The sequence below is a fragment of the Nerophis lumbriciformis genome, linkage group LG33 (genome assembly GCF_033978685.3).
Source record: "Nerophis lumbriciformis linkage group LG33, RoL_Nlum_v2.1, whole genome shotgun sequence".
Classification (NCBI taxonomy): domain Eukaryota; kingdom Metazoa; phylum Chordata; class Actinopteri; order Syngnathiformes; family Syngnathidae; genus Nerophis; species Nerophis lumbriciformis.
Genome location: NC_084580.2, coordinates 1,529,662 through 1,543,688, shown reverse-complemented (window position 1 = coordinate 1,543,688; position 14,027 = coordinate 1,529,662). Strand labels below are relative to the sequence as shown.

General features: G+C 38.3%; 2 protein-coding genes across 2 annotated transcripts in view; both read right to left on the bottom strand.

Annotated features, from left to right (window-relative positions):
* Nucleotides 1-2,232, bottom strand: part of sh2b3 (SH2B adaptor protein 3) — a 122,500-nt gene extending 120,268 nt beyond the window's left edge. The window contains exon 1 of the mRNA XM_061928233.1: nucleotides 1,839-2,232. The gene's annotated coding sequence lies outside the window, so the exon portion shown is untranslated. The remainder of the gene's footprint in view (nucleotides 1-1,838) is intronic.
* A 5,341-nt stretch (nucleotides 2,233-7,573) lies between these two features.
* On the bottom strand, nucleotides 7,574-13,400 carry pheta1 (PH domain containing endocytic trafficking adaptor 1). Its single transcript, XM_061928326.1, has 2 exons — nucleotides 13,253-13,400; nucleotides 7,574-10,488 (listed from the first exon to the last, which is right to left on the bottom strand). Exon 2 carries the CDS (start codon nucleotides 10,445-10,447, stop codon nucleotides 9,602-9,604), a length of 846 nt encoding a protein of 281 aa, XP_061784310.1. The 5' UTR covers nucleotides 10,448-10,488; nucleotides 13,253-13,400; the 3' UTR covers nucleotides 7,574-9,601.
* Nucleotides 13,401-14,027: the final 627 nt, after the last annotated feature.

The window sequence follows — 14,027 nt, the reverse complement described above, 5'->3', positions numbered from 1 at the left end:
TGAAATTTGTCCTCTGCATTTGACCCATCCCCTTGTTCACCCCCTGGGAGGTGAGGGGAGCAGTGGGCAGCAACGGTGCCGCGCCCGGGAATCATTTTTGGTGATTTAACCCCCAATTCCAACCCTTGATGCTGAGTGCCAAGCAGGGAGGTAATGAGTCCCATTTTTAAAGTCTTTAGTATGACTCGGCCGGGGTTTGAACTCACAACCTACCGATCTCAGGGTGGACACTCTAACCACGAGAGGATAAAGTATACCAAAAGGTAGAGTAATTGTTGAGAGTACAATACTTGTGCATTAACTGAAATCGAGGTCAAAAGTTAAATCAATCGTGATTTAGATTTTTTCTATAGACGGCTGGCCCTACACTCCCCGATACTTATGAGACAAAACACACTATTACACCTAGGAAACACTGCGCTAACTAGTTAGCATTTTAACTTCTGCCGCGTACTTTCTAATCATGTTAAAATATATTGCCAAAAGTATTTGGCCACCTGCCTTTATTCACATATGAACTTGAAGTGCCATCCCATGGAATTGTCCAAAATGTTTTGGTATCCTGGAGACTTCAAAGTTCCTTTCATTGGAACTAAGGGGCCAAGCCCAACTCCTGAAAAACCAACCCCACACCGTAATTCCTCCTCCACCAAATTTCACACTCGGCACAACGCAGTCCGAAATGTAGCGTTCTCCTGGCAACCTCCAAACCCAGACTTGTCCATCAGATTGCCAGATGGAAAAGCGTGATTCGTCACTCCAGAGAAGGCGCTCTAGAGTCCAGTGGCGACGTGCTTTACACCAATGCATCCGACACTTTGCATTGGACTTGGTGATGTAAGGCTTAGACGCAGGTGCTCGGCCATGGAAACCCATTCCATGAAGCTCTCTGCGTACTGTACGTGGGTTAATAATTGGAAGGTCACATGAAGTTTGGAGCTCTGTAGCAACTGACTGTGCAGAGAGTCTTCGCACTATGCGCTTCAGCATCCGCTGACCCCCTCTGTCAGTTTACGTGGCCTACCACTTGGTGGCTGACTTGCTGTTGTTCCCAAACTCTTCACTTTTCTTATAATAAAGTTGACTTTAGAATATTTAGGAGCGAGGAAATTTCACGACTGGATTTGTTGCACAGGTGGCATCCTATGACTGAGAGCGGCTCGTTCTTTCCCAAATGTTTGTAGAAACAGTCTCCATGCCTAAGTGCTTGATTTTATACACCGGGCCAAGTGATTAGGACACCTGATTCTCATTATTTGGATGGGTGGCCAAATACTTTTTGGCAATATAGTGTATTTTGTACATCTTTGTGTGACACATAGCAAGCTGCATTACACATGGGGCAGTCACTTAGCTTACTGGGTAGCATGCTACCTGCTTTGTTTCTTTTGATTATTCTCACTTTAATTCTGTGATGTTTACATAACAATGTATACACGTTTAACACTTATCTGGACAAGTCAACATCTTAAAATAGTAAAAAAAATGTACAGTAAAGTTACAGTAGCAGAAGCCTGAGCTGCTACATGCTAACTTTGCTGAATGTTTGTAATGAACATGTATGCGTTATTGCCATGGTGACCACCAAAAAAAATAAAATAATTTAAGATGACAGCGTCACAAAAACGTGTAACTTGCTTCTTTAAAATACTTATATACAAAGTGAAGGTCTTATGAGATGCCAAACGCTTCAGAGAAAACTTTACAAGAAGGCCAGTTCTTTTTTTTTTTAAGCTTCACACACGCACATTTAACGACTTTTTAAAGCATATAAAATTGCACTTTAGAATGTGACGGACATGTTTGGAAGTTGGTAAAAGAGTGTAGCGTGTACTCACGTTCTCCGTTATCTCGGATGGGCACCCACCGCAGCACGTCGACAACACAACAGTTTGGACTTCGCATAACGGAAATGTGGCGTAAAAGCTAAAGAAAAAAAGTTAGTCGAAAGTGGCGAACCAAACTAAAAGAACAGAAAGTCAACGGGAAGAAGAGTACGAGGCACAAAACGTCGCTTCGGCGGCTTCCATTGTGAGCGTCTTGCCAATGTCTGCCCCACTTATTTAAAAAAAAAAGAAGAGGAGAGGAGAGAGAAGAAAAAGTTTCTGGCACGAACTTGACGCGGAAAAAAAAAGAAAAGTGGCGACCCCTCGTTTCCGCACACCGAAAAAAAAACCACCGCCACTGTCCAATCGTGACAAGTTAGAGGAATTTCACAAGAGCGCGTCGTTACTTCCGCCTCACCAAAGTAAAGGCAAGGTAAAACGCGTGACTTATTGGGTAAACTTTTATGTTTTTTTTGATTGATTGCAACTTTTCTTAGTAGATTGCACAGTACAGTACATATTCCGTACAATTGACCACTAAATGGTAACACCCGAATAAGATTTTCAACTTGTTTAAGTCGGGGTCCACGTTAATCAATTCATGGTTACAATTATTGATTACAAATAGCTAAAATAGCATTGTAGTAACAGTAATGATTTAAATTAATCCCCCAAAATATGGAGTGCAATACCAAAAAGTAGGTATCAGAAAAAAATGTTTTTCAAAATATTCACTTTGTTTAGAATTTAATGTTTTAATATATATATATATTTTTAAATATATATGTTGTTTTCGTTTTTTAATGTGGAGCTTAAATTATTTACCTTTTGTGTGTTCGGGTGTTCTATACTTGTAGTGCAATTCACAATTCACACCTGGATTCAATATTTTATAATAATTTTTTATTTATTTCAAGAGTCAATTGAAATCACTAGAATAAAGAATTCACAATTTAAATTCGATTTTTTTTTTTCGTATAAAATGTTTTAATTAATGTTTCTGTATTCAAACCTGAGATTATTGAAAAGGCAAAATTAAAAGTGAGACAACAAACAAGTTTGTGTTCTTTGAAGGCTCTTGAGCAACAATATGTGCTGCCTTATATTTAAATTACTGCTAATTTACTACATTTTTGCCTGTCTGAAAATTCACATAATTTTATATATTTATAAGCAGAATATTAATATTAATTGTACTGATATTTAAGCACACAATGGTATTCTGTGTAATGTTAGTTACAGTGTGTGTGTTTTTTTAAATAATTATCTAATCCTCTATTTAGAAGTATTAAAATATTATTATTAAATAATATTAAAAATAATACAAACATCTAATAATTAAATATTACTGCAACAAGGTAATAAAAAAAATATTTATATATAATAAACATATATATTTTTGGATTGTATACTATAAATTAACAATATATTTGACATATATTTTATATAATGAAAATATATGATTAATTGTCATTACAACAAGGCCTCAGCCAAAAAAATTATTCCACAAAATATTACACAATGAAATTTGAGGTCCGATAACGATAATCTTCGACCGCACACATGATTTTTCAAAATGAGTGTTGCACAACTCTCACAACTGCTTATCGTGAGCAATCTATTTTTATTTTTACTGGTGCTTTTAGTTCTTTTGTCTCTTACAAAATCTGCTTTTCATCTAAATTACTACACAGTAGTAATACAATAGGCGTGACCTGAGGTTGAAGGGTCTTATGATGGACTGACACTCCCTTCCTATGCTAGATCAGTCTAAAACTTTAACCATAACTATAAAGTCCTATCGTTCTGACCCAAATCACATCATTTCGTGCTCTGTTGGATAGGAAATTAATTATAATTGAATTTAAAAAATCTAAAAGTTCTCCTATGTTGTGCCTTACTTTAAATATACAGTAGATGCAGTATAAAAGACTGAGCTTGTTCTGATTTAATATGCAGTGAGTGATCAATTTCTGATTTCTCTGAGAGGAAAGCAATTACATGTCTTCAAACATTACATAAGTATGACTAATGTTGTGGCTAATTCAATTTGATTAGTGATATTTGTGGGTTGGAGTAGTCATGTGGTGTTCATTTGAGGAGCAGATTCTGAATAAACACAATGTTTTGGCTCATGTACAGTAAACCTAACACACAGTTTAATGCAGCTTAATACAGTTGGTCAATCCCCTCTCAATCAAGTTAATCTTTTATTTTGATACTGCAGGGCAGGAAGCAGTTTATGTTAGTCTAACACTTTCGAGGATTCGGTAGAAGTCAAATCATCTTACATCATTCTGTTAACATTTATAATATATATTCAAATTTATGTTCCATATTGCGTGATTAGCTTTCAGTACTATACACCCTATAATGACAAAATATACATATGCAAACGTTTTGCAAAAACTGTGAAATAAAGCTGATTTAACATTCCAAATATACATTTTAGATTTTATTTAAGCATATTTAAGCTGCAAAGTGGTGCCTGGTAAAGCAGACAATGGTCAAACTGATACACAGCGACACCTAGTGTTGCCAAGCGGTAGGTATTGATGGATGGCTACGATAATAAAAGACTTACACCAGGGCGAGGGACGCACTATAACTGCCTTCTTTGTTAAAAAAGAAAAAAAAGGAAAAAAAACACGACAGGAACATATTGTGGATTTTGTAGTGGGCATCCGTAGTTGTGTATGTATGTTTGTGTGTGCAGTAATTTTAAAACGTTCTTAACTGGACAGAGCTTGCTAGAAAGTTCCAATTGTAGCCTTCTTAATGGTGACGTCGTGGAGACCTACAAGTACCAACCTATTTTGCTATTGAACAACACAAAAACATATTTTACAAGCATCTATATATTTTCACTTTTTTTTTGCGAAAACAAATGTATTTTGTTTTCAGTAAATGTGTTTGAATGTTTACTATTATCCATATTTCAGTGCAAAACATTACACTTATAATAATTAGCAATACACGCATTCACATGACGTCAGTGGAAAATGGCAGTCCCATTTTGCGTTAGATTTGATAGATATTTTGCAAGCATGTATATTATATTTTGAAAAAAAATAAACTCGACTGAAAAAGGAAAAGAAAAAAAAAAGATTGCTATTGAACAGTCTTATACAAATTCCTGTCTGATATGGTTAACTTTACGGGTTAATAACCCTGAACTTTTAGGCGCTAACGTTGCAAAAAGTTCCCTTTTTTTGGTTCTAAACTAGTTGTCATATTGTGTTAACAATGTAGCGAACCAATATTTAATTATTATTATTATTATTATTATTTTTAATTTATTTATTTGTAAATATTATTTTGTTTTTTTGCTGTTTCTTTCTTTTTGGGGAGGGGGATATAAACAAAAAAATATTTTGACATTTAGGGCAGACAACAAATATATGATGTATGTAAATATGATGTAATGGATAGGAATGTCTGATGCTGGATGTCAATAAAAAATTAAATTAAAAATAAAAAAAGAATGTAGCGAACCAGCGGGCTCGTCGTTGGTTAAAAGGAACCAGAAATAGGTCACACACGTATACGGAAGAATATCAAGCCGTAAATAGCTGGAATGTCGCAAAATTGGACATGTGGTCGTAACAACTTGTAAACCTATTTATGCTATACGCCAAGTCTAAATAGGGTCACAATATGGAACAAACTATTCAGAATGGAGCACAAACAATTCCATATGTCAACAGTTTATTCGGTTATTTACAGTAACACACAATTGGAATTGAAGGTACCATAAATATCACAATATTCTTCAATATTGATTATTCATAACAATACTTATCTGTAAAATATGATTAAATGTTATGAACAAACAGGAAAAAATGCTATTAAAATGTGAGATTTCATGAACAAACTAGCACTTTTTCATTGTACTAGGGTTGGAATTGGGGGTTAAATCACCAAAATGATTCCCGGGCGCAGCCACCGCTGCTGCCCACTGCTCCCCTCACCTCCCAGGGGGTGATCAAGGGTGATGGGTCAAATGCAGAGAATAATTTCGCCACACCTAGTGTGTGTGTGACAATCATTGGTACTTTAACTTTAACTTTAACTACACTGTGATTAAATTAATCATAATTAAATAAAGTTTAGGTCCAAACAGATTATTTTGTCAGATTTTTGAGAGCACAACAATAGGTTGGGTATTATTGGTTACTTATAACAACACATGTGCAAATAGATGGAACAATGTTTATGACTTTGGAGTATTAACATACTGGTAAAGTTGATTTGATTTGATTTGATAACATGACTAAAACTGAAACATGTCACTTGAGTCTTTAAACAGGATAATTGGTTCGTTTTAATTGTTAATTCTAAGGTTATATCAACATACAGTATTATATATGAAGATATAAAAAAGGCCAATGTCAGTTGAGGTCAATAAAAATGGATGTGATTCCATGTTCATGCAAATGTCTATGGTAAAAATGCATTAATAAAAAACACACATCCCCTATGTACCATTATTTTTAGGAAAGTCAAATGTGCGACAATAATGTTAATGCTGTGCATCGATGCAGGCTGAAGCACCCAGCCATGGTTAAAAATTCTCACCGAGAAAAACAACAACATGACTTCTAAAATAGAAAGGAACTTCGTCCTATAAAAACATTTGACTGGAAAATGCTTATAAAAATAAATATAAAGCAACAACAAAGTAAATGCCTTGTGAATGTGCACTGACTTAGTCATTGTGGAAGTGCTGGCGTGCAACTTCCAGCATGGAAGAAGAACTACAAGCTTACATGCTCGATAACAACACTAGCTTTGTGAACTACGAAAAAACAAAATGATTTCATTGTGCAGCCAAATGATAAAGGGCCCCAATTTAATCCTGTAAACCTCACCGATACATATTTTTAAGCCACAAGCAAAAAACAAAATAAAGCTGAAAACACCTGGATACCAACATGATATGATTTCACCCATGGTCCGCATCTGTTTCTTTACTTAAATTGGAGAAAAAAAACCCACTAAATGATGATTGCAGAAGCATATTTACACACTACACTACTCTTGGAAGCAATGTTGTTTTGTGCAATGGTTAGACTACACGCTTCAAGTAACCCAATTTTCCACATTCTTTAATGTGGCCCACTACAACTACATGTCATGGCAGAGTAAGCGGAAAATAAACACAGTCAAAACTCCTCACACTGCAATTTTAGCAAACAGAATGGAAAAATCTTGTAATCGAGAGCCAGATGTCATCAGCATAAACATATCTCCCATAATAATCATACTTTAGCCCAACTCTAAGTTATAGTATATGTGTATCCATTTTTTATGCATATGTTTTTTACATTCTGACATGAAGTTCCATATCCAAAGCATATTTAAAAAAGCTCTTTATCGTTGTTTAGATTGCTTTAAATTGGTTGAGCAAACTAGAGCACAGCAAAATTTGCAATAAGGGCTGCTACTAACAACTAATTTGATAATCGATTAATCTGTTGAATATTACTTCGATTAATCGATCAATAATCAGATAAAAGAGACAAAATACATTTCTATCCTTTCCAGTATTTTAGTGGGGGGGAAAACAGCATACTGGCACCATACTTATTTTGATTATTGTTTCTCAGCTGTTTGTAAATGTTGCAGTTGATAAATAAAGGTTTATTAAAAAATTAAAATTAAAAAAAAAAGAAGTAGCCTCTGTGCATGCGCATAACATAGATCCAACAAATGGATGACTAAATTAATCGCCAACTATTTTTATAATCGATTTAATCGATTAGTTGTTGCAACCCTATTTGCAATAAAAAGTAGTAAAACCCCAATTAAAATGTTAATAAAAAAATTAAAAAAAACATTCACCCAGAATGCATTTCAATTTGCAGACTTGTATACTTCCACATAGTATTAAGAGTGCATAAGTGCGTTCCACTAAAAAGTACGCCCCATATGGTCAGTGTTCCAAAATAGATCCTAACCATTCTCAATCGGTTCCATGGCTACGTAGAAGAGGTAAAGGGACTAACTCGAAAGGTTACAATTAAAAACATAGAAAAGAAAACGAAGAGGATACAAATTGCGATCACAGTCAAAACTTGTGCCTCAGGAACTAAAATGCTCATTATATATAATCATATTTTCTATTGCTCTCTGAGGACTTTGAAATACTTGAAATGTCACAGATTAAAAAAACAACACATTTGCTTTTAAAGAGTCAGTCCAAGTCAAACTGAACAGCAATGTTTACGTTGGTATCGACCCTTTCTGTAGCCATGTCTTACTGGAGGTGTTCAGGGAATGTAAGTACAATGGATATAGGTCACCGGAAAGTAAACACAGAGGCACTAAATTATGAGACATTAAGACATGCAGTGAAAGTAAGCTACATAATTCTCAAGAGTTATTTTGTTTCATTAAGCAATGAATCAAGTATATTTTGTCACCCCCACCCAGACTGTAAAGTAAATAAGGCAAGATTGATTCTTCCTCCTGTGCCAGACAGGATGTAGCATCATTTACTATTAAGTCCTCTCTGAGAGGTGAAACAAAGCATTTGTTAGTAAGGAATGATGTATTTGATAGTGTAGTGGTTCACACAGCTGACTTGCAACTAGGGCTGGGCGATATTGCCTTTTTTTAATATCGCGATATTTTAAGGCCATATCGCGATACACGATATATATCTCGATATTTTTGCTTTAGCCTTGAATGAGCACTTGATGCATATAATCACAGCAGTATGATGATTCTATGTGTCTACATTAAAACATTCTTCTTCATACTGCATTAATATATGCTACTTTTAAACTTTCATGCAGAGAAGGAAATCATAACTAAAAAAAATCACTATTTTTTTCATACGGTGTTGATCTGGAATTGTTTGCCTCTGCATTTTGATGGTGTGGACGTGTGGCACCGAACGGAGATATTGACGTGCGGAGTAAGCCCTCTTCATTGTCTAGCGGGTGACTTTTGAATGATGCTACATATTAGCAGTGTAGCCGAGTGTCCTGGGTTCGCCTATACAGTGCACTTATCTAATAAAATAATAAACGGGAGACATTAGAGAAGGTTCGGTTACCACCGCTTCTTTAATGTCAACATCACACACCTCCTTCCACACCCTACGTCACAGCCTTACGGCAACTCTGGAGGGACAAAACTCCTCCTCCTTACCTAACACACTCCGGTAACTTGAGACACCCTGAACTGTTTGTTACAGCAGTAATGCTACTTTTTATAGCAACGCTTTTGCCCCACACTTGACAAATTATGGTTGTCTGTTCGACATATTCCCACTTGAAGCCAAACCACCGTCAGACGATGGACCCCCTGCTGTTTTTCTTGGGAATTAATTATTCCTCCATTTGTTACCAGATTCGCACCTTCTTTCTCTTGTATTAGCGCTCACACCACAGCTAACGTTAGCATGCTGCTACCTCTCTGCTCGGGGAGGACGTATGTGACGTATGTCGTGACAGTATGTGACGTGTGTAAGAAGGTGCGCTTGCTGTCTGTGAGAAGCAGAGACAGGAAAGAGCGAGGAGAGCCTGTAGTGTAATGCCCGCAGCTAAATGCAACTGCGTGAGAACATATACTCGATATCACGATAGTCATTTTCTATATCGCACAGATACAAACCCGCGATATATCGCGTATATCGATATATCGCCCAGCCCTACTTGCAACTACAATACAATTGTGCTGCCATCGGTAAAGAATGATGTCTTCCTTTTTCATTAAGTAAGCTTGGGTAGGCTTCAACCACCGGAATGATACATTCTTCCAGAAGTTTATTGGTTCTGCAGCCACTGGGCCCTCAGTTCCTCCACCTCCAGGCCGTACCAGTCGTGAAGCTTGGTAAAGCATCCGGTGCCAGGGCAGACGGGGCTCTCCAGAGAGGCTCCTCTTCTTCTGGGTGGCACAGGTGGTGCTCTGGCCCCGTTGGCCCGGTGATCCATCCCAAAGCAGCCGTTCCCAGGGTCAGGCCCTCCCTCCCAGGCCACGCAGGAGGACACTCCGTCAGGGGAACCGTTAGCCAAGTGTGGTTTGCTCCATGCTACACCGTTCTCTCTGTAAGATCCAGATATGAGCTGGGAATCATCCTGGTGTGTCTTTTGTCCTGAGGCAGACGTGGAAGAAGTGCTTGATGATGATGATAAAGAGGATAACGATGACGAAGACGCTCCAGATCTTGATTTGGACCCTCGCTTGGACGTCCTTGCCCTGCTTCCGTTGGCAGCCTCCTGGATCTCCTCCAGCTGCCTCTCCAGCTCCTTCACCACCAGCCTCATGTAGTCAAAGCTTGCCCGTGACAACGCCTTCACCCACGACTCCATGGCGGCCTGGTTGTCGGCCGCCATCTTGTACACCCGCGCCCGAGCGCAGTCAAATTTGATGGCGAAGGCGAACTCCTCGGCCGACTCGCAGAGCTCCACGGTGCAGCCCTCCAGGACGATGACGCCGATGGGCTCGCGGCTTTCCCGCTCCTCGAAGTAGAAAAGCATGTTGCCCTTCAGGACAAACCAGCGGCGGTGGTAAGCTGTGTTGCGCTCGCCCTTTTTGAACAGGAAGCCCGTCTTGTCGGGCGGCGAGTCGCAGGTGGCGTAGTAAGCCACGCTGCGTTCGTTCAGCTTCATCGTCGCGCCTCCACTTCTTCCTCTGTAGGTGCTTTATTCATCTGTAAGCCAGAGGAAAGGCGGACATTAGGCGTTTAAGTCTTTCACAATAGGGTAAACCTTGCTTTGGCGTCACATGAGCTACCATAAAACTGTGTCACCGCCTTAAGTAAACAACCCACCGTGGACACAGTGCATCCTCTTTTACCAAAACTAATGTGATATCAATCAATCAATCAATCAATGTTTATTTATATAGCCCTAAATCACAAGTGTCTCAAAGGGCTGCACAAGCCACAACGACATCCTCGGTACATTTCATTAGCAAATCCAAAGTCTCTTGTTGTAAAATATTTTTGACGGGACGGTGTGGCTCGGTTGGTAGAGTGGTCGTGCCAGCAACTTGAGGGTTCCAGGTTCGATCCCCGCTTCCGCCATCCTCGTCACTGCCGTTGTGTACTTTAGCAAGAGACTTTACCCACCTGCCCTTAGTGCCACCCACACTGGTTTAAATGTAGATAATGGGTTTCACTATGTATAGCAGGGGTGGAAATCTAATTTTAGATCCGGGGCCACATGGAGACAAATCTACTCCCAAGTGGGCCGGACTGGTAAAATCACGGCACGATAACTTAAAAATAAAGACAACTTCAGATTGTTTTCTTTGTTTAAAAATAGAACAAGCACATTCTGAAAATGTACAAATCATAATGTTGTTGTTGTTTTTTTACACTTACATGTTGCGGTTAATAGTATTCTACCTTTATTTGTCGTTATTTACACTTTCTGAATAAATGATATGATAATGTTAAGATAAAAAAATAATATCAAAATCAAATTAAAAGGATGTTATTTATGTAGTTTGCTCATTTACCTCGACTGGTGCACTAACATGTGGTTTATTTTGTACATACGTAGCATCATCTAAAAAGATACAAAGAATTGCTATTGCGACATCTAGTGGACACATTTAGAACAGCAGTTTCTTTCATTAATACATTTTGGCTCATTTTTATACTTAGCAAAGTCATCCTCTCACACTATTAACTAGATACACTCCACGTACATTGCACCGGTCGCCCGGGGTCCCCTCCAAGGTTTCTCATTGTAGCCCATTGGGTTGAGTTTTTTCTTGCCCTCATGTGGGATCTGAGCCGAGAATGTCGTTGTGAGACACTCGTGATTAAGGGCTATATAAATAAACTTTGATTGATTGATCCCGCGGACTGGGTAAAACCTGTTCGCGGGCCTAATCCGGCCTGCGGGCCGTACATTTGACACCCCTGATGTATAGCCTCTAGTGAAAAAACGCTATATAAACATAATTCACTTCACATTTCCGTTTTTACGGCAGATTCTCAAAACCAGCAGTTATAAAGAAGATTGTCAAGCATAAACATAGTGTTTTGTTTTCGTTTTAATTAGAGATGTCCGATAACATCAGACTGCCGATATTATCGGCCGATAAATGCTTTAAAATGTAATATCGGAAATGATCGGTATCGGTTTCAAAAAGTAAAATTTATGAGTTTTTATAACGCCGCTGTAGGGAGTGGTACACAGACGTAGGGAGAAGCACAGAGCACCAATAAACCTTAAAGGCACTGCCTTTGCGTGCCGGCCCAATCACATAATATCCTACGGCTTTTCACACACACAAGTGAATGCAAGGCATGCTTGGTCAACAGCCATACAGGTCACACTGAGGGTGGCCGTATAAACAACTTTAACACTGTTACAAATATGCGCCACACTGTGAACCCACACCAAACAAGAATGACAAACACATTTCGGGAGAACATCTGCACCGTAACACAACATAAAAACAACAGAACAAATACCCAGAACCCCTTGCAGCACTAACTCTTCCGAGACGCTACAATATACACCCCCCGCTACTTCCTACCCCCCCCAACTCAACCTCCTCGAGCATGTCCCAAATTCCAAGCTGCTGTTTTGAGGCATGTTAAAAAAAATAATGCACTTTGTGACTTCAATAATAAACATGGCACTTTTTTCCATAACTTGAGTTGATTTATTTTGGAAAACCTTGTTACATTGTTTAATGCATCCAGCGGGGCATCACAACAAAATTAGACATAATAATGTGTTAATTCCACGACTGTATATATCGGTATCGGTTGATATCGGAATCGGTAATTAAGAGTTGGACAATATCGGAATATCGGCAAAAAAGCCATTATCGGACATCTCTAGTTTTAATGAATGGCTTGACTTATAATGATGTTAGCTAACTGGCAAGGTAAAACTATAAAGGTATGCCCTGCATTGAGATGATATACATAAGAATAACAATTGAAAATAATAGTACAAGCTTAACCTGATAGCCGCCTTGTACTCTCTACAGTTGAGTAAATAATCGCACTAGGCCACCAAGTAAGGAATTTGCTCCTTTGTATTTAATTATTTGTGACTTCCATGTCAAGTCTTCTGTTTACAAGCCTTAAAATCTCATAGCTCCACACTTCAAGAAAAAGATGGAAAATAACACGTCGCTGTGAGCTGGGTTTTTTTCCCCAGGCTTCTTTGTTGCCATCTTTTTTTGGCACATCAGCACTTTTTTTGTCACTGTAAAAATGTCGACATAAAAAGGCAAGCAACGCTCAGATAAAAGTATTTGAAACTGCTACAATTTTTTTTTTACTAAAAGCGGTGAACCGTTTTCTTCCCATTTGACTGACTCAAGAACGTACTGTACACATTGTACATAAACATACTAAACCCTCAGCGGCGATGTCAACGAGCACCGTTAGCATCCCGGTTGGTACATACACTTTTAATAAATGATATTTTTAAACACGTTACCCGTTAGAAAAGATTGTCAGTCTCGGGCAAATCCACGTTGAACAATCATTTATCTTCCTTCTTTCTCCCATTTTTTCCAGGTCACATGACCAACGAGGAGCGCTCATGTTGCATTACGGAAACCAGTTAGATGGGCGGGCTTTGTGAGTTGCTGTCCCCTCTCATTCTTGTGCGGGTGGCATCAAAATGGAACGGCGTAAAACAAGCGCACTACACTGCCTTTGGCAAGGTGGGATGCCGGCTGTCTCGCTTGTGGCCACAACCTCTGCATAAATACTACTCAGTATTTTATCATTTTATTTGTAGACATTTGACGTGCATTGACACAACATTCTCGTTTTACTTTCGCCAAAAAATATGTTATTGTGAATTTTTATTGTTGATCAGGGGTCGGCAACCCAAAATGTTGAAAGAGCCATATTGGACCAAAAATACAAAAACAAATCTGGAGCCGCAAAAAATTAAAAGCCATATTACATACAGATAGTGTGTCATGAGATATAAATTGAATTAAGAGGACTTAAAGGAAACTAAATGAGCTCAAATATAGCTACAAATGAGGCATAATGATCCAATATGTACATATAGCTAGCCTAAATAGCATGTTAGCATCGATTAGCTTGCAGTCATGCAGTGACCAAATATGTCTGATTAGCACTCCACACAATTCAATAACATCAACAAAACTCACCTTTCATGCACAACGTTAAAAGTTTGGTGGACAAAATGAGACAGAAAAAGAAGTGGCATAAAACACGTCCTAGAAAGTCGGAGA